The 21,546-nt window shown below is 40.6% G+C and overlaps 2 protein-coding genes across 4 annotated transcripts in view; both read right to left on the bottom strand.

Annotated features, from left to right (window-relative positions):
• znf385c (zinc finger protein 385C) overlaps positions 1-163 on the bottom strand; it is a 103,795-nt gene extending 103,632 nt beyond the window's left edge. For both annotated transcript variants that reach the window (XM_026360881.1, XM_026360871.1), the window contains exon 1: positions 105-163. The gene's annotated coding sequence lies outside the window, so the exon portion shown is untranslated. The remainder of the gene's footprint in view (positions 1-104) is intronic.
• A 14,842-nt stretch (positions 164-15,005) lies between these two features.
• Positions 15,006-19,427, bottom strand: dhx58 (DEXH (Asp-Glu-X-His) box polypeptide 58). Of its 2 annotated transcripts, XM_026360894.1 has the most exons (12): positions 19,297-19,427; positions 18,881-19,071; positions 18,584-18,788; positions 18,306-18,496; positions 18,087-18,200; positions 17,540-17,672; positions 17,193-17,378; positions 16,853-17,103; positions 16,448-16,759; positions 16,176-16,366; positions 15,974-16,073; positions 15,674-15,859 (listed from the first exon to the last, which is right to left on the bottom strand). In XM_026360894.1, exons 2-12 carry the CDS (start codon positions 19,055-19,057, stop codon positions 15,674-15,676), a joined length of 2,046 nt encoding a protein of 681 aa, XP_026216679.1. In that variant the 5' UTR covers positions 19,058-19,071; positions 19,297-19,427. The 2 variants fall into 2 exon arrangements, with proteins under 2 accessions (XP_026216687.1, XP_026216679.1); XM_026360902.1 differs by lacking the exon at positions 19,297-19,427 and having other exon boundaries at positions 15,006-15,859; positions 18,881-19,057.
• Positions 19,428-21,546: the final 2,119 nt, after the last annotated feature.

The following is a 21,546-nucleotide window of genomic DNA, read 5'->3' on the forward strand; positions in this document are numbered from 1 at the left end:
CCAATCAAAACTTTTTATTATTATTATTATTATTATTATTATTATTATTATAAATCCCAGACAGCACTGATCCTGCACTAGGACACCAAAGCGCTTTTCCTTACCGGTCCCGTTCCGTTCCCGACTTTCCCGGTGCTCGTCCGCGCCCAGCAGCAGTGGGAACAGATTGGTTCAGACTGGCAGCCGACGCGAGAAGCAGCGCTGTGCAGCTCAGCGGCTTTTTACCAAGTCAGACACCGACAGGCGACTGGAGGCCGGACACGTCCTTTCACAATAATGGCAGAGACGGTGCCTCCACTGGCAGAGGGGGTGGTTGCAATCTCACAGCTGTGACTTTTAACAAAAAAAAAAACTTTTTATGTGCAATTTCACACAGATCAAATCTGTAGTAACCTTTAATTGACGTACGTACTCAGGTGTATTAACAGTGACATGGCTCGTTTTTGTTTGTTTTTTTTTTCATTCTGAATTCATTTGATCACTCAAGATTTATTTTGAAAACATGAGTCCAGACGTCTGTGGTGTTTCTTCTGTATGTAACTTGACTCTAGTTAGTTCACTGACCCACTGGTGTCAACTCCAGCAGCGCATAAACACATGCACGATCCAAATAGTTCTTTGCTGTTGTCACTGTAATTAACAACACGCTTCAATTACAGGATAAAATCATAATAATCACTGCCTTATCTGTATTGAAAGTATTCACAAGGTGAACAAAGTGTCAAACCACTCACTTCATTCAATGTGACCTTGCAAAGCTAGTATTTCCCATCATAAATAAACTGCTCTGGAAACAGTGTGACTGGGTGTTAGAGAGTGTTAATTCACTTTCATTAAGCCCACAGATACAAAACAATGCACTGATTCGTTCTTTTCTTTGGACACAATGACGACACAACACAAAGAGCAAAAAGCAAAGTTTGTTGTTTTCTGAAGCCACTGTATGTCCTTGTTTATGCAAATGTGTTGGCACTCGAACAAGCAGTGATCATAAAAATAACCCACAGTCAAGAACACGGGGAGCACAGTGAATGAAACACAATACGGTCTCTCCCCGGGGGCAGCAGCCACTACCACCTCTCACCAAGATGCTTTCAATCGATTATCATTTGCACAGTGGTGTTAAGGCTTTGATTAATAAAATGTGCCAGAAGCATGAGCTCTATACCTCCGAACTGCTAATTTTACTATTTCTTTCCCAAGACCCACTCTAGGCCCATTTGCCTGCTGGGTCCCTGTAAATGGCTAAAGGACAGGTTGTGAGTCAGAGCCTTAAGAGGTATCTGACTGGTCACGGTCCAAACCCTGCACCCCATCAAATCAGCACGCACCTGCTTCACATACGGTTCCACACCACACTGCTGAAGCAACTTGGCCTTTGGGTGCTGACAGTGCTGATTATAGACTGCTTAAAGTGGTAAATAAAGAGATGAATAACCATTGTGACCTTTGGAAGCTGGTCCCTGAAAGGCAATGACTTCCAATTTAAAGAAACATAAAGTACAACACACATACCATGCAACATTATAAAATTATATAATGAAGATTTCAGATTGAAATAGTAGATATACGGAAACAAATATTTCTTTCTTGCCTTCTGTGTCTGCAAACATACTGCACACTCCTTTCGTCCCTGGTGGATAAATTGCCACTAGAAATGTACAGTAAATCTATAAATCTTGACAGGCCTGGACAGTCTCTCAAACTCCCACTCACACTGTTCTCAACAACGCTATCCATGCGTCAACCTGGTTTCCACAGCAACTAAAGTGGCAAGCTGTGTCCATCCAATGTGAACTTTAAAACCCATCTTTAAATGGAGCCCTTGATGGACCAGAGTGAGTGAAGTCGGAGTGCAGCAAAACAAAAGGAGGGCAGTCGAAGGAATGACGGCACAGCTGATTAACTTTAGCGTGAGTGCAGACAAAGTGGCATGATTGAAGAAAATAAGGAATATGGAAATGTTGGGTTAACAAGCTGAAAAAAGCATGCAAATGCATGAAAACTCTTCTGAGTGGCTCCACTTAGAGTCAACGTTTCCTTTCGCCTGCCACACACAGTTGTGATCTCCATCCGTAACACCTTTCTCTCTCTAAGAAGAGTGCTGCTCAAAGATGGCTGTAAAATCATGTGACTTTAAATGTATTACTATGAAAGCTTGTGCATCCACGTTGCATCTCTTGGAGTAGATTTTGTTGTCTTTGAATATGACACAAATCTGAACAAATTCCACAAGCGGAGCTTGTTTTCTTCATACAGATACCTCAAAAAGTCCTCGCTGGCATCATATCACAATGTGCTACGTGCTTTCCATCAGCAGATGCTTCCCCTATACGCCGCAGGTATTACACGTTCAAATATGTGTCTACTGAATGAAGACGTTTCTCCATAGTGATGTTTCATGATTTGTGTAAAGCGTCTTTTCACTGTGACAGTTGTACAGTTAGACTAGAATCACACTGAGCAATAAGTTATGGCTTTAATGTGTTTCCAATAAAACAAATGGGAGGCCACTTAAAATCCCCTAAACCTTTACGACATGACTTATGGTTTACTTTTGCTCTTTCTCCACAGTAGTGGGGACACACTGCTGGTTTTAATTAGACAGTTCCAGTTGCATTACCATGAAGCTAATTATGTTGGTTGGCCATTGAGGAGGAAAAAAAGATGATACAGATGAGGAAGCAGTCCATCAAGAGGACGAACGGCAAATCAAAACAAACACGCTTCTGTGGAGAAGACGCTGTTACTGTTTCCCCAGACACTTATTGACTTCTTTGGATGACACATTGCTTGATAATGTGCACTACAGACACTGTCAGTCAGACTTGTCCATCTAGGGTTAATCAATTTTCTAGACACCTGCAGTGGAACAGATTCACGCGTGAGTGACAGGTACTAAATGAAGAATCACTGCTGAAGGTGGAGAAAGGGTATAAGGAGGGGAAGTTGTACCCTAGATATGAGAGAAGTGAAGCACAATCTTAATATTGTCATTTAGGTAAATGTTGTCATTTCATTAATAATAATTAAGGCTACATGTGGAATTTGACACAAACGATTTTTAACAAACATGTTCTCAAATGACTGCAAATAAAAGCATTGATTGATATGCACACTACAAACCTTCATCATCCTTTTTATTTTGTTTATTGACCAGGTTATATTCACTTAAAATATGGTATCAAAGGTATATTAATTTTGTCATATTAACAGACAAACTCAACAGAAGCACCAGTCTTGTGCCGTAACCTGCGCAGCTGCAGCCATATGCTGACATCACCCGTAGCCCAACTGTCTTGTGTGATTTATAACTTAGCAATTAACCTTCCAGAGCTGCCGGTGACTTTCATGGCATTTTTCCCAGAAAGGGACACACAGCACCAGTGGAGGAACAAAACCTCCCATCTCCCACAATGCCACTACACATTATCAGATTTCTATTCCACAGAGACAACAAGAAAGCAAACGCTATACATATTAAAAAGGAGAAATGCCTATTCCCACACCATTTACAGGTGAGTCTGCCGCTGTGTTGAACCACTGTCAGTTTACCAGGAAGCTCGCCCTCCGGCATTCTGTATATCGCTTATGTGAGCATATTTCAATGTGCAATCTTTAAATCTCTGCTGAGAATGAAATGCTCTTCATCTCTGATCTTCTGGCTTATAACAATGGCCTTGCATTAGAGTCCAGAAGAATACTTTACTATGTAGAAACTGTGAGACATTAGAAACATCTATTTTAGCCCCATCTTTGTGTCTATTATTAGAAACCAATATGCCGAAATAAATGATACATGTATTTTTATTCCAGTAATCCTTGATAGGGCTTTAAGTAAACCTAAGGGGGGGGTCTCAATAGTAACAAGCGAATCACCAAATTTCCATCATGCAAAAAACATTTTCTATCCCTGTCTCGCCTTAGGAGGATCCTGAATGAGAAATATGCTGCAAATGGTTGAATAAAATTAATAAAGACTTGAGTAATAGTGGACATATTAATATCTCTTCCCCGCCCATATCAGCACATCTTGGCCTATTCAAAAGTAATGAAACTGTCATAGCTCATGATCTTGCAACCTTACTTAATTACATTAAAAACAGGATAGAAAATACACAGTTGAATACATACATACATACATACATGTGTCTTTACCAAGTTCCTCATTATGGTGATGTTGATAGACTACAAAAGAACGAGAGTTCATAAAAGAAAAATAATACACACTCCCACTCGTTGTATCTCAACAAAGGAATCGTTTCTAGGAAATGAGGCTGCTAATAATCTTGGTCTATTAACTACATCTGCTGATATCATCAGTCCTCTGTTGGCTACACAGCCATTTTCTCCCAGTTTCTCCTGAATTCTCTGTCTGATTGATTAACTGATAAGTTCTTGTCAATGTACCTTAGTAACAATTTATTCAAATATTACATGAAATATAATATTATATTAAATATGAAGAACAAGCAAGCTGCCCAGGGCCTGCTTTCTGGTCATGGCAGTGTCTTGGCAGTAATGGCAGATCTAGTACATTGGCCCCGAATTAAATAGTTTATTAACTACAGAAAGAATAAAATTCAGTGAAACATGGTGCCCAGAGGATAAATCCAAACGACTGCAGCGTTTCCTTTATTCTAGTGTTTTTCACTTTTGACATCTGTCACCATCTTGATATCAAACCTTTAATTTGTCCACTACTTTATAGCTGAATGCCCCCTAAAGTAATAACATTATCAAATAGCAAACATTAACGTCCTAAAATGCCAATCTAAGGTTATGAACATGCCTTGCATTATACACGCCTAACATCAGCGTGTTAGCATTATAATTGTGTGCATTAGAGTGATGATATAAGCTTTTAGCTCAAAGCAGTATTGTGACTATGTAGACCCTTGCAGAGCCAGTAACACATAAAGACTCCAGGGTTCACATACTTTTTCCACTAGCACTATGAGGTTTTTATAGTTTTTCTCAATGAAAACATGAAAGACCAGAATTTCTTTGTGTTATTATTTCATGCACATAATATTTGTGAAGCTCAGATCACGTTTTATGACAAATGAATGCAGAAAACCATGAAATTCAAAAATTCACATACTTTTTCTTGCCACTAAAACTGGAGATTAATGGATACACAGGTTTCTATTCAGCTGTTCATCTATTGGGAAGCCTTATTGTGCTTATTTACTGAAATATTTAGCGACAACTTTGCAGCTGTTGTGCATAGCCATTATAATTTAAACACGCATCATTTCCCATGTGTCATGTCACATCAATACATACATTTTAAGACAATGGTTTACACGGTTTGATAACAGTGCTTAAGAGTTGCAACAGGATGTAAAGCCAATAAGAAAATGCTGAATTATTTAGATTATTGAACTTCCTTCATGTTGATTAGGTGTTAATATTTTCTTAACCTTGTCCATAATTACCTTCCATTACTCCCTTTCATTTTCTTGGTTTTCTAGCTGGGAGTCTCTGTATTCTCTGTTCTCCTTTGCCACCTTTCCATGACCTCCACATAAATTTTGTCTATTTTCATCTATCTCTATATCCCACTCCCCACCCCTTCTCCCAAATTCAGTCTCCAATCATTTTTAACTCTCCTATGCAATCACTTCCTCTGCTTCTCCCCCTCCCGTTTCTTTAATCGTTCTGTTTTCTGCTGAAGGTTACTCTTGCCTGCAGGGCTATGAAAATGTCAGAAAGGCCCACTCCATTTTCAGCTACGTAAATAGCCATTTCCCGCCAGAGCAAACCCACTTTTCTGAGTCTGACCTGCCACGTTGCACATCACACTTCCCACCTCCCTCTCTACACCACCTGAACACAATGGGGGTAAACACGAAGAGCGCTCCTTCATTGCTTATGTGTCATTTTAAATTAACAGATGGGTGCCATTGTCCTCTGTATTCATCTCCATTTAAACTACCTAGACTCACAAGGGAGGAGCTTGGTCACACAATTTTAAATGAACTCTTATGGTGAGTAGATGGCTCATTATACAGTACAATAAATACCCACATATGTAGTGATTAGAAGTTTGTTTTCATTATAAACCGCAGTTGAAAATTAATTTCCTTTATTTACAGCAGCTAATAGACATTTAATCACATCTGCACAAAAATATGGAACATCCATGTTGAAATAAAAATGCTAATCACATTTTCCAGGGCTCACAAAAGAGCAGAAATGGACTTATTAACCTTGCCTAAAACCCATTTGCACTCCCCAACCTGAAACAGCCTGTTCATACTGTCATCATAAATTATCAGCTCGGGAAATTGTGTGTTCATTGAGAGACATAGAAAAAGCACTTACAGTGCTGAGCAGAAAGACCGACAGGAGAAGCCTCCCTCTCTGGAGGGAGCTTCCAATCAAATTTTGTCTCCTTTAAAACTTTATACTTGAGGGATTAATGCTCTTTTCAGGCGGAGGAAGTGTGTTTTGTCTTAGATCTCTTAAAGTTTAGTGTTTCCTCTGAATTAGACCTTTGCTTTGGATGCAGTGGAGAGAGGCAGTGTAGTCTTGGAAGGCTGCTGAAGAAGTATTAAGCCCAGATTTGTGCCCTCAGTCATTTGTAGTGAAGAAAAAAGAAAATCACTTATTTGATCTCTTGTGTTTTCTAAAACAACTGTTCTTGGTTCTTTGCCCTGTTGTGTCCTTACTTTGTGAGATCAAGCTCCCGCAGGTCATGCAAGGCTAGTTCATTTCCGTGTGCCATGTCCCAGAAAACCCTGGCGTGCTGTGCGTCACTCCTGTCCTCCACCTCTTCTCCCCTTTTCTAACACTCCCCTGATCTTCCCTTTCAATTTCCTGCAGCTCTGCAAGACAATGGAAAGCTACATCAAAGGCCTGCATGAGGAGTTTGATAGCTTACGGCAGCAAAAAGAAAAAAAAAAAAAAAATCATTCACGCACACAGTTCTTGTTCAACAGTATTTGGACAGAAAGTCAAAAAACATTTCCATAAGGTTTGAAACGTTTCTACAGACAACAAAATGAAAGGAATTCAGGAATGGTAAGCTACTTGAAGGTAAACTGTTTCATGCCATACAGTCTACAGTATACTTAAACTGATAAGACACACTGATCCACGCCACACTCGAAACTACGTGTTTAGCTTTGAATGCAACAGCAAAAGTACACCTGTGTGTGTGCACGCATGTTGTGTGACAGGGCCGGAAATATCAGGAAAATGATGCACGAAAAAAACATAATTGAATGGTCCAGATATAAAATTACTCCTGGATCCATTCAGTCTAATTTACCTTGGTTTACTCAGCGTTGTTGCCCTCTTAACTATGGATTTAGCCCGTCAACGCTGTCAGTCTAGCACTGCTCTCCCGCTGCAGCTGAAAATGACGTTCAACAGCTTGTTTGAATTAATTGGCTTAACTGTTGGGCAGAGGTGGATAGATGGACCATTAGCTATTGAAAAGAAAAACATTGACAAGTACGTTGTTTCTCCGGAATAATTGAGAGGGAGGACTGTGGCTGGAGCGAGAGTGAAGGCTACATAAAGAAAGCAGGCCTCAAATGAGAACAAAAGAATAGATTTTGCAGAAATGAGCCTGCTTTGTTTTCTTCCTCTTGGCAGCAGTGAGATGTTTTGCTGCGCGCTGTCTTGTGAAGCATGACTCCCCTTTCTCCTTAGACACAAAACCTATCATTTGGACATTTGTGGACAGACGTCACAAAAACGGCTTTACCAAAGACAGGAATAGACATTTAGAGGGATGTGGGGAAAAGAAAGGGGTGTGGTGGTAGCATGAAAAGTGTTCAGTGTGAAAGCACGTTTTTACTATACATTGCATGTGATCAGTATGTGAGTCCAAAAAGCAAGAAAAGCAACACAGGCAACCACGAATGGTTGGATGGTGGTGCCGATCGCTATTGGCCTCACTGCAGTTGCCGGCGATGCACCAAAGGATGACCGTACAGTCTAGTGAGACTCATGGATGAGGTGGAGCGGTGCGGATGTCACCAAACAGCCGCATGTGTGAGGGTTGCCTCGAGGGCAGGGCACTAGCCCAGGTACGGAGCTCATTCTAATTGGATCTGTCAAAACTTGCCACCAGTTAATGTAGAGCCTCTATTACGCAAAGCTGCAGCCCATGACCCGCAGCTCTCCAAGTATGATCGATGGCTCTATTTGTCATTTTGCTGCTGTTGTTTTTATTGTAGGTGCTGTTGAGGACAATGATAATGGCTGGACTTGATAATACTTTTGAAATTTATTGTATTGACGGGATGTTGTGATACTGAAATTAATTTCACACATGCAGTACACATGTGACGGTGATGACTGCATGAGAGGCTAGTTCTAAAACGCAGAGGGTTCCTGAATGACCTTGGCAAAAAGTCAGCACCAGCTACTAAACCGTGTAGCGGATATGAAAAAACATTCAATGTCAAGCATTAGAAAAATGGAAGATCAGACTTAAATTTACTTTGACCGGCCCTTTCCCATAAGATACCCATGTTAAAGTTACCTTTTGGTGTCAGTATGAGGTCATCAGCACAGAGTTTCCCATTGTCGCCAGTATTTATCTACTCATGGTAATATTTGTTGCCCAAAGCAGTTGTTCGAGCCGAGTCCAGCCTCTGCAATTGGACGTTTTGAGATTTGACATTTCTATTGGACAGAGGAGGCCTGACACAGATTTTCTGCACAAATAACATATTCATTCATATTCATAATCCAGAAGCATTTTCCCTGCTGTCAATTCATGTTCACTGCAATTAATTAATTCTGTAGATACTCAGAGAAATCTGTTTTCTGTCAGTAGTGGAGGTCATGAGAGGAAGGGCACTCATAGTGGGCGCGTCCAGCTCCTGCTTTGAGCTGTTTACTGTGACCGGGTTGCAATCCATTTGAAATTTCCTTAAATCTCTACCAGTCAATCAACACTGGATCAGAAACCTAACGTTCACCAAACCTCAAAGCTTCACTGTACAAATGGAAACGTGCATATTTGCTGTTTCGTATCTTTCCAGGTCTATATACAGCTGAAATCAAAGTAGAAAGTAGAAATCAAAGTATAATTACTGGAGCAAACCAAAATTACAACAACAATATATAATTTTATTATACAACAGTAATCATTGAGTGTGTTAACAGCAGGGAAAAAATAATTCCTGATTATGGGTTCTCCTAATAAATATGTTATTTGTGCAGACACCCTGTGCAATGGGACACCCAGTGTGCCCCACACTGATGCCAAAGGGCTTGCCAGAGCAGCAGAATATGATGCCACGGGGACACAAATGGGTTGTAAAACTATTATTAAGGATAATCTACAGACACTGAGAGCACTTCCAATATTTCCAGTATTTATTTTCTGCAATTCTACACTCAACATTGCCAATTGAGCCATCTGTTATAGTCCTAACAGTAATTCTAGCAATTCTACCCTCAATTTACTGTAAATCACACCTCACATCATCAAAATGTAAAAAAGTATGTAACCCATTCTAGGGTTTCAAGTAGCCTCTACTCTCATTCAGCCGGTTCAGATGGGGGTAAAGGGATCAATACCTTGCTGTGCCAGAGCCTCATAAATCTGTAGAAATCCTTTTATGCTATATGACTCCTCTACTTATCTCTGGCTCCAACTGGTACACAGAAACAAAGCTTTTTCTAGGTTTTACCGGGCTTCTTGTAGAACGTAGCAGTGATTATGAGACCATTGTTGCTGTGTCTTTGCTGTTTACATCAGATTTCTAGGAGTCTGTCCCGTGTCCCGGCTAGGTTACAGATGATAAATGACTTGATACAAAAGTATTCCTCCTCCAGGACACGCTGCTGTTCCTCTTCTCTAATTCAGCCACCCACTTTTCTCCATTCGATATTCATAGCTCTCCTTCCATCCGCCTTAATCGCTCTCTCCTTATTCTTTCAATGATCAGCTTTTTTCCCCCCTTTTTCTACCCTCTCCTTTTTGCCCCCTTGTTCTAATTCCATAATTTCTCTTGTTCAACCAGATGCATACTTCTCTGCACATTTTTCAGACAGCTCTAGTCACATTTTTATTTTCTGTCATAATAATAACAGAGCAAGTCAAATGCTTTTGGGTTCCTGTTGCGACCCAACTTCCCAACAACATCTTGCTGCAAAGACATCTTTGCATCTATCATTCGTTCACAATCTCCACATGAAAATATTAGACCATTCATATTTGAGAAAGTGTTTTTTTTTTAAATTATTGTTATTGTTTCCCATTGTTTTTGCTTATTAAATTATTTATTGACTTATTTCACCAGCCACGTCTTGGTAATAGTGAAAGACGTTTGGGCTGATCTGAATTTCACCTCATTTATCCCATTAACCCTCACATCCACACACACACAGGCACACACTTACACATGCAATCAAGGCCACACTTCCATCATCCTCCAATGATCCGCGCAGAGTCCACAATAATCCCCACCAACCTGAATGACTCAAAGCGACTCAGCATGGATTAATATCAAGGATTAGAGAAACACAAACTGCAGTCTATGGCAGAGACAGAGCAAAGACATGTGAAAAAAAACATTTATTTTAGTCCGAACCATATCTATAGACATAGCTACCAGGGGCACACACTTATAATACGTGGAAGAGTCTGTATTACACCCAGATGTTTTGATTTGAGCAATAATGTTTGTAACTGCTGATCAAGATTCTGATGAAGAAAGAAAGAAAGGAGTTGCAGTCCACTTCTGAGAAAAACAACGTCAATCAAATGAGACACGAGACAATAAAGATACACCCTTAATGCACTATAATTGCTTTCATGTTGCCCTGAATATACACACAAACATGTTTTGAAGCGCATGCACAAGAGGGCCGTGGTATGAAATTAAAATCTTGAAATGATATCCTAGTCATAGGTTGAACATAAGGTTGAACAGATGACTGGATGGATCATTTTTCAATACATGAACAAAGGATAATTAATTCAACATATAATATAGCACATGAGTAAGGTAAATAAAGTTATGGCCTTCACTTACATCATGATTGCATGCAAAATCTGGGTATTTAGTCATAAATCTAACCCAATATAGTACAGAACATTAAACACAAGATAAGAAATAGACCAAATAAGGGAAATAAAAAGGCTGATAAGTCTATTTATTAACTTACTTGAGCATACTTTGTTCTCACACCTTGGTTTAAAGGGAAAGGAATTTGCAGGCCTCAAGGGTGGAGTTTTAAAACTTATGGGTGTATCAAACTAAATGAGGGGAGGTGGTTTGAGGTTAAGTCAGCTTCCGAGAGACTTGGGATATTACAGGTGACGTAGGTTTAGGGCGCCACCAGCTGGAGGGGCACCAGGGAGAACTAGGTAATATCTGGAAATCACATAGGAATCACAGTGTATGGCTACTTATGTGATCCACGCTAGGATGATATATAACAAAATGAATTTAATGAGTATAAAAGGGCACTTAAATCAAATCACGTAGCACTCAGTTAGTGCAGTAAAATGCCCATGCTCAACATGTCCACTGCGTATTTTGGATTGACTCTGGAGTTTTTGGAAGACACAGTTGTCCTGTCTGCATTCCCTGGCAGATATGTCAAACAGACAAGTTCCCTTCAAGCTTGAAGACCACTTTGAACTTCAAGTAGTGCACACACGATATACATAACAACATACAGCAGGACTGTGCAACTGTTATCATTGTCTTTTCTGTCACTGGGGGCAACCTGATCTTCTGCTGTTGCCATGAGAATAGAGACAGTGAAATCCTATCACCTCTACAAAAAGCCAACAAGGAACACGGCAAGCTCTCAGGCAGCACGAGTAGCTGGCTGACAAGTAGACCAGCCCCTGAGGAAATGCCCGTTCTGGTGACCGGCTCGCTGTGCTGTACAAGATATCTGTGTCTGTCATTGTGTCGGTCTCTCTCCTGTGGGAGTGCAGTTCGCGGAGAGAGAGTATGTGTGAAGACTACATAGGGAGAAAACAATTGTGTGCTCACGACTGCTGACATTGTGAGTGTGTTGCTTCGTGTGAGACATGACACTGGTCCAACAGGTGTGACTTCTGTCTGCACTCGGGAAACGGATGTAGTTATTGGCTGTGCAGCCCCTGTGAATATGTTCTAACCATATGAATTTGTTTATAGAATTAGTTTATTTCCTTATTTAAAAGTTAAGGATGTTAAGATACAAGATCGAGCAGGGATGGGCACATGTACGTTAAGGGGTTGTTGCTCTAACCTGAAAACAGGACAATCTCCCATCAGCATGCACCTGAATTCTATGATGTACCTTTAAGTATACAGTCATCACACCGTCTATCTCTGCCCTTTTATAGTGATACTCTCACACTCAGCCACTATGATTCTTATATGTACCCAACTGACGTGCCTCCTGGTCTGGAGCATTGTGTTTGTGCCTCATCTTAAATAAAATTATTACAACCATAATTTTCGTAGTCAACCCCTACAGAAATAGCAGCTCAGCCAGTGAGGGCAAATGAGCTATCGCCCAGGAAACTTTACTCCATACATAGTGTAGTTACATACATATTAATGTGGACTGCTCAGGGGCCCCAGCCATCCATCCATCCATCCATCCTGTTAACTCCTTGTCATCTTAAGGGTCCCACGACCCTTAAGATGACTCTGCCGGAGCTGACCCCAGTTGTCAGCAGGCAAGAGGTGGGGTACACCCCGGACAGGTCACACGACTGACAAATAGAGACAGACAAACACACACACACATAGTCATACCTAGAGACAATTTAGAGTGACCAAAGTTACTTAACCCTTACTCTACTCTAACCCGTACTCTGACCTTATCTGTAGTTTTATTTTTTATTAGCTGAGGAATCTTAACCACTGAACTGTCACCCTGAAGTCACCTTCAGCAGACTATGCAGGATTCATTTGTTCTGTTTCACTGTCCTGTAGAGGACTTCATATATATGTAAAGTGATGTTCCTTAAACCATGATTAACAAAGTCACAGCAGCAAATATTGGCCCAAGGACCACAGCTGAATTTGCCCTGTTCCACACAACAACATAACCTTGTGGTTGACGTATTGGCATAAGTCTTAATCCGAACTCAGACAGTCTACGTCAGTTTGAGACGAGACAGACACCTGCTCATCTGCCACTAACATACAGGAAACACCAAAGGAAAAAGGTCAGTGCTGCAGCGTGTCTTCCTGTGTGCATTTCATGTGGAAGATGATGAAGGAGCATTTCGTTAAGTTACAATTAAACTGTTTAGAGTAAGAAAATTGTCTAGAGCTGCTGCTTTTAAAGTAAAATAGCAAATGAGCTGCCAGATCACAATACACTTGGAAACGCCAGGAGCTGAGCTCTACCAATAGAGGTGCGCCGCTGCCGTGCATGTTGCACAAGTTCAGTTTATTTTGTGTTTGAAACACAGCATTGAAATATCCTGTTCTTTTCTGGATTTGATTTATCTTTTAACAATCAATCTTTTCTGCTATAATAACGTTTCCTAGCATTGTCCAAACCTCAAAGGTCAGCAGGTCACCAAGTTTTTTTCTTCCTGTCTGTGATTAAAAAGATGTGAAAACTGTTGAAAATGTAATTTAAAAAAAGAAAAACATTATAGAACATTTTAGAAGAATAAGCAAATAACATCTACTGTCAATAAGAAAGGAGGCGAATCTGCTCATTATTTGCAAAATCAACTGGTCAACAAAACATTTCAGCACAAATCAACAGGTGTTTTTAGCACCAACGTATTTATAATGCCTGTGTGCCTTCACACTCAAACATAGCCCAAAAGAAAAGAGACCTGTTCTGTGTCAAATGTGCAAATAAGCTCTATCCTACCTTTGTATTTAAATGAAATCAAAGATATAGATGTTACGACTTAGCAATTTGATCAGACACTGTTTCTGTAAATTAACAAAGCCGCTAGGTAAAGTCAGCCTCTCATTAAGATGCACTTTCCCTTCGTAAGCCAGTGAATTTCAAAACTGCCTCGTTTGGTGCTGATGTCCTGTATAAGATCAGACATAGCGTTGGCAGACTGCCCTATATAGCACTGACAGGAAGCCTACTGTATGTGTAACATTTCCTAAATGCACAACACACCTACACACTGTGTTGTCATCCTTTGCACAACTACTCCAAGCTGCTTTAATTTCAGAAGAGAGCTAATTGCAATTAAGATGCATGGGGTGTCGAGCTGGGAAGTAAAAGGAAGTAATCAGTGCTGATTATAGAGCCTGAGCTTGATCAGAGCAAATCATACAGTGTGCAGCTCCTCTCCGCCTGTTGAAATCTGAGTCAGGCATGACACCGGAACAGAGCCTGTTTTTAGTGTGATTATGTCCGTGGCAGCACTACTGACTCTAGCTCTCTGCCAGATTTGAAAGGATTACGGCACATGACACAATGAAGTTGACCTAATCATGTCTTGCCTGCAGAGACACACAACAATGTTTTGTGGGTCAAAAATAAATCTATCCAGTGCAGTTGCCAGCCTGGAATCAATGGTTTTCTTGCCAGCTGCTTTGGTTTCATAACCTACTGTAGATTTGTTTTAGAAAATGCTCATAATAGCTGAAGCAGTCCTTCTGTATATTAAGCCTGATCGGTGTATGTAAACAAAGCAGCAGCAAAATGAAACTGTAAACGATTAGCTGTCTAAATCTGGCTTTTGTGAATTGTTAAAAATCAAGCTGTGAGGATTCGGAGAAATAGCCAGGTTATTACGCAACAAAAATGTATCTTAGAAGACGGTGTGTTAAATGATCATTTGCAAGTCCAATAAATCAGTTCCTCTATGTAGACTGTTTGGATGGTATTAAATGATCCAAGCTGAAATACATAACCGTGTAATGATCCAGAGATGCAGAAGCTGCAGCAGTTAGAATAAACAACACTGAGTACACTTATAACATTTATACCTAAATGTATAAAGGAACTGAGAAAAATAACTGTTCACTTTCCTGTCAACTAAATACATTTGTTGAATAGAGAGCATCTGACATCATGGCCCAGTGTTTGTTATTTGGGAAGCAAAAGAGGAAATTCTGGGTTTACTCTTAACATTTATTAGAGGTTACACGGTCAGAGAAGTAACGTGATGTCCTACTGTGTGTGGATATTGACTAACCCACACTGACACCTAGAGGATCATAAAGGCAAAACAATTACAAAATAATCTTTCATGCCTCCACTTTGTGGACACAATAACATGAAATGACTCAGGCAGTTCAAGGGTAACGATAAAGGAAAGTTAAAACTAACTCCCAGTAAACAGTACGTAAATCATATAAGATATATTGATTTTCTCACAGTACAGACATGCACCTATCATTGCACGTCCTTTAAAAAACAATAAAAGCAGTTTAAAATAGTAAAAACAGAGTTCATGAGGACTCGTGATGACGTGTCAAGTGTTCATGGTGGTTAAGGTTCATGTTACAGAATAATTCATTTTGTGCTTCACTTGAGCTGAACCAGATGAAACACACACAAAAACACATATTGGGAGTTAGAACCTTGGGCATCAACAAAGCTGTCATGTTCATTTAGAGCGTGATTGATGCATAATGGATTTTAGCAAAGCCCCCCCCCACCCCCAGCATTCACCACCACCACCACCACCAGAAATAAATGCTAACGTGTGGAGTGTTGAGAGTATGCGTTCATGAGCACTCAGTACCACGGTGTCTCAGTCTAAGATGTCAGGGAAGTTGTCTTGACAGTATTCTTCGAAGCTGAAGTCCTCAACAGTGAAAGGGACATCCTTCCACTTCTTCACAGTTATTCTGCCATCAGGGGTCTCCAGGGCAAACTTATCAATGCCTAGTATAGGCAGCATGGCAACCTTCTTGTACTTCATCTCAAATCCCCACTGCTGTGAATATACAGTGTGATATAAGAGTAACACAGTGAGCACGTGTTAGATCTGCTGATGAAGTGCCTCAAGTCTGAATTTTAAATTCATAGTAGTCAATAAGTTCCACTTTACCTTGTTGCAGTTGCCATTATTACATATGATGGTACAACCAGGCTCCCAGTCCTCAAAACTCTTATCGATAATATTCTGCCCACCAAATTTGTACTGCGTCCTGAGATAAAAAAAGAAGAAAGGTCACAATTAGAGCAGTAAAGACATTTTGTGAGGACTTTGCCCTGAATATACTTTTGCATGAACAAGGAGTTCAGCTCACTTAAAGTCAGGACTGATGTTGACATAGTGTGACTTCTCAACAAGTTTGATGTTGCTGCCCAAGGCCACAGACTTGAAGCAGTTTCGACACAAGAGCTGGACACTGGAAGCGGCGTAGCGACTCCTCTTCTCTGTTTTGAGATTCTCTGCGAACTTATTTGCAATAACTGCCTGGATCTGTAGATCACTTATCTGGAGACAAAGAATAATAGAAGGTGATGGAATGAACAGTGGGATTAAGAGATGAGAATGAGCAAAGCAGTGCACCCTCACCTTTTTGCGAAACACGTGGCTGTTCATAGCTTGGACCTCAGCAATGGCTTTTCCAGTCAGGTCTTCCAGGTATTCATTCATCTTCTCTCTGCGAACTTCCCGTCCCCCTGCCTGGGCCACCACTGAATACTGGCTTTCTCGTGCTCGGGCCCGTCCGCTGGCCTGCTGCTGCGCTATTTCATTTGTAAGTAGTCCATAGCGCACCACAAGGTTGCACTCGGGGATGTCGAGGCCTTCTTCAGCCACGCTGGTGGAGATCAGCAGGTTGAGACCTCCCTGACGAAATCTGCGAATTGTGTCGGCCTGCTCGTGCTACGAGGGGAAAAATGCAAATAAATGCATGAAGGTCACATGAAGCAACACTTATCCACATTGACGTTGCTAAAGGTGAAGATCATATCACACCTGTGTCATGTAAGTGATGCCATTGCCAGCCCCAGTAAGGATGGCTGCCCTGATGCCAGCTCCCTGTAAGGCTCTGTTTTTGCACACCCAGTCATGTAGGCAGTGAGTGCTTTTACGGGTTTTACTGAAGAGGATGCCCCTTGACTGCACAGCTTGACCAAACTGATTTAGCAGAACGTCCTCAAGTTTGGCCATCTTGGGGTTCTCATAGCGAGAATCCGTCGCAAGTTTCTTCAGCTCAATCTGATTCTCTGTGTAACAAAGACACTACTATTTAATGAAAACAGCACTGTGACCTAGAACATCAGTTAAAATGCGATGAAAATATCTGTGTCCCCACCTTCGAAAAGTCCCACCAGAAAGATGTCTGTTCCATCCATAACTGTGGCGGACTTAGTGTCGTAGAATCCCTCTAGGGAGCGGTAAGCATCCATCATTCGCAGGGTGTCGTTGATGAGCAGGGCGTCATTGTACTCTCTGAGGTGGAGTGCACATTGGGCGAGCACTCTGTTATGTTCTTTCACCCCTGAGAGAGATACATAATCAATGTATAGGTGTCATCAGAGGCATTGCAACTTGTGGTTTATTGGCTTCATGCAGTAACAAATGTTCTCCTTACCATCCTAAGTGAACACTGAGAAATCAATAACATCACATTACAGGATGACAAAGGAAAACCCGTCTTACCTTGCTTCTCTAGAAGGACCACGTCTGCCTCATACTCCTGTGTGCCACACTCTCTCAGTTGGAGGTCAGGAGGTAGGTTCATGTATCCATGAATCAGCTCCATCATCCACTTTAGATGCTGACCGAATGGATCCTACAAGATAGATGTTAGGAAATGGGAGACTTTCTGAATTCTACAGGCAGGAGTTTGAATTAATATTAACAATAACAATTAAGAAGGAAACCCTTTGATGGTATCCTCCCTTTAAAGAAGGAAAAACTCACAATGATGAATATTTTGTTGCAGAACCTTTTGAGGTAATCACTGAAATCAAGCGATTTCTGTAGCTCTCAATGAATCTTCTGCACCTGTCGACAGATCTTTTGGTCCACTCCTCAGCCAGCTGCATCAGGTTTGAAGGGTGCCTCCCCCAGTTAGTTTTTTTTCTGGGTTATTTTTTTTTGTAAATGTTTATATTTTACTACTTTTGTCAGTTTCAAGTTATGTCAGTGACCGTTGTGGGTTTTTCCTTCTTCAGCAACTTTGTCCATGTCTGTATTTTCTTACCTCAGGCCTTTTCTCCACAATGTCATACGTTTTCATGGGTCTCGGTACCACCTTCTTCAGCTCGGGGGCATAATTCTTAGTGGAAACTATGGCTGAATCCAAGTTGGCACAAATCTGCGGGAAAGTAAAACAAAGAAGATAAGAGCTGTGGACATTAGACAGACAATTTAGGCTAATAAATAAACAATAAAATCCAAAGCTAAACTCATAGAACCTGACCTGCAGGACGTGCTCCACAGCCCTTTCCAGGATCTTCGCACCTCCCGTCCCAGGGGATGCAGTGAGGCCCAGAATCTGAGGCAGCAGACGCTCTCCTCTCAACTTTTTCTCCACATAGCACCTCATGATCTTGTTGTAGACCGAGTCCTTGTTTGTGTGGTGACACTCATCAATTATCAGCAGAGTAATATCTGTAAGGAACCGTGGGTGAAGGGTGAATTCACCTCTTTGCCATCGTAACAGTCATGTTCAGAAAAGTTTACTTGACTGCGACTGACCTGAGAGCTCCACATGTCTGGTTTCCTCCGAGTTAATCAGAGCATTGTACAAGATCTGTGCTGTGCAGATGATCACATGCGAGTCCTGCACCACGCTCCCGAAGAAATCCTTCTGTTCAGTTTCCCCACTGACTGGCACCATGATGTAACCCCCGCCCAAATGGGGTTTGAACTCTTTGTTGTAATGTTGATCTACAAGATGAACCTACAGCGTGTAGAACACAGCAGGCATTTGTACTGTGGTTTTATTATGAAATTCACACTGCACTGTTTCTGATGTTAGTGTATTCAAGGTACCTTGTTTACCAGGACCACCACCTTAGCCCTTGGTGTGGTCTCTAGGTGCCTTTTGGCCACATACACAGCAGCACGAGTCTTTCCACCTCCTGTCGGCAGCCAAATAATTGAGTTCTCTCCCCGAAGAGCCCTTTCAACTACTTCCTCCTGGTATGCATAAAGTCCAAAGTCTTCCATCCTATATGTTGCTCCTATTTGACAACATATCAGAATTACATAGGTTGCACAAATCAAAGGAAATCAAAGAACACTATTGTAATATTTCTAAACTGTTTTGATGATAGACACCACAAAGTCTGGTTAGTTCAGAGGCTCTAAACAATCTAAACAGTCTATGAGGCGTGCATGCTGAATGAGCTGCTCTGTCTCACTTATCTACAAACTGTCTGGAAGGATGTCGGCATTTCTAAACTTACCAGTCAGCTATGGAGAGCCGTGTTGTGTGTTCTGCTTCTCTATAGTCCACTGTCATCACATGAACCTGAAGCTGGGCATTTAAATGCTCCTGATCAGCTGTGTGACGGGGAGATGGGAAAACGAAAGTAAAAGACCTCTGAACTCAGAAAAGTGGCCCTACTGAGAGGACTCTGGAGAGACAACAGCTTTTCTTCTATGCAGTGACAACTAAACCCTGCACTACACTGGTATAAACTAGGCCTTTAACCACATACCTTTTAAAATTAAGTCATGACAAATCATATATTTATACATTTTGTGTATAATGTCTTATGGCTGATTTCTTTTTTTAAAACTGTGTTGAAAACGTCTTAGGTTTTTGTGTGTACCCTAACTGGGCCCTATCTGTTCTTCCTCATTACGTCACAAAAACAAAACTTACAGCCTGGTAGCACTGGTGCAGGGTTTTCCCATGTCTCCTCCTTCGACTTGTGGTTGTCTGGCCTTGATTTTTTAATCTTTTTTAATTTGGTTGTATGTTATTATTTTTCAGGACATAGGCACAGACAAAATCCAATACACAGCGGAAGTTAACTTAACCCATGCTTACAATGCATAACACAAAATACTAAAGAATGCAAGTACACGTATTATAACTTGACTTGCATTGTAAAGTGCATTGACAGAACTTTGGTTTGATATGGTGCTAAATAGATGGACTAAACAAATTAGTAATTACACTTTATTATTCTTTAAAATAATAAAAAAATGACACGTCAAGCTTCTGGAGCAGACATATCTAGAATTACTTCATCAGAAATACAATCCCACTTCCAAAAAAGATGGGATGCTGTGTAAAACTTTTAATAAAAACAATGATGCAATTATTTCCAAACCATTTCAAACATATATGACTATTTTTTAAAGTAGTTTTTAAGTATAACTGCAAGAACAAGTGTATCACCAGAATGTTCCTGGTTGACTAATTTGAACCAAACGGTACAGGCAGCATTCAACTCTCAATTATTACGTGCTTTTAAGTCCGGTTGTGTTTGTCTGTGTAGTGCACAGAAACAAAAGTAAAACCCTGTGCTCTCAGCCTGCAGAATGGAGCCCTACTCAAGGAGGCTCTGAGAGAACAACAGCTAGTTTTCAATCTGCAGTGACAGATGAAACCTGAACTCTGCTCACAGTAAATGCTAAATTCTGTACAAACCCTTTATTATCTCTCTGCAAATGATCTTATATTTATTTTAAACTATAACTGTAGCTTACAGTTGAGTTATCCGTTAGAAGTGAAAAGGGAGAGGCCACTGCGGTTATACAGAATCACCCTACATGGGCCCTGCCCCTAGTTTTCAATAACACTAGGAAAACAAAACCTACAGCCTGCCGCTACAGTACACATAACAAAGAGTGTTTGTTTCTAAGGTTACAGCCAGATTTGGATAGTTTCATGTCTCAGGAAAATTTAGGATTAAATGGGTTAATGTACATTCTACATACTAAAATCAAACACGCACACGTTTAAAAACAAACTATAATTGCACATGAATTAAGTTTTTTTTCCTTCTTTTTCTTAGTTGTTGAAGTCAGGTGATTCAAGTTTATGCCAGCACGACTGTTTTTACAAATTTAGTGCAAATGGTAACTTATGTTTACCGACGCCCTAGAAACCACGTGCACATTTGAGAATAATTTATAAAAACCTTTATTATCATGTATTACAGTTACAGTGAATGGCATTTGCACCATAACAGTAGCCATCCTCCAAACAGGTGGAAAATTCACTCAAACCGACCTTTTAAGAAAATCTGAAATGCAGCATCGGTAGATTGAGGGAGAAGTACGCAACGGACAACCCTGAATAATGCAACATTGACATCACTTGAGTAAATTCAAAGCTAGTCATGATTCAAGTACAAAATAAACATCCACTCGCACATACACAGGTCAGTGAAACGTTCGACGAGCAGGCTCAACCAGCACTGGACAGTTACTTCCCATAAAAGAAGTGGAAGCACTCTGTTTGACACTGTGAACAACTGTGAACAACAACAAAAAAAAAAAGTTTCTAACATGTTATTACACTTGTAACACTTTAAAAAACTGCAACAACAGTGAATAAAAGTTAGATCTTTTTTTTTTTTTTTTTTTATATGAATGCAAAATTGTAAACTGTCCGCCATGCATCAATACCTACTGCAGCTCGTGTACTTGAAGATGACATTTCTTTCTCAAAAAAAAGCCCAGAATCACTATGAGGACTA

Source organism: Anabas testudineus, chromosome 8, assembly GCF_900324465.2.
Source record: "Anabas testudineus chromosome 8, fAnaTes1.2, whole genome shotgun sequence".
Taxonomy (NCBI): Eukaryota; Metazoa; Chordata; class Actinopteri; order Anabantiformes; family Anabantidae; genus Anabas; species Anabas testudineus.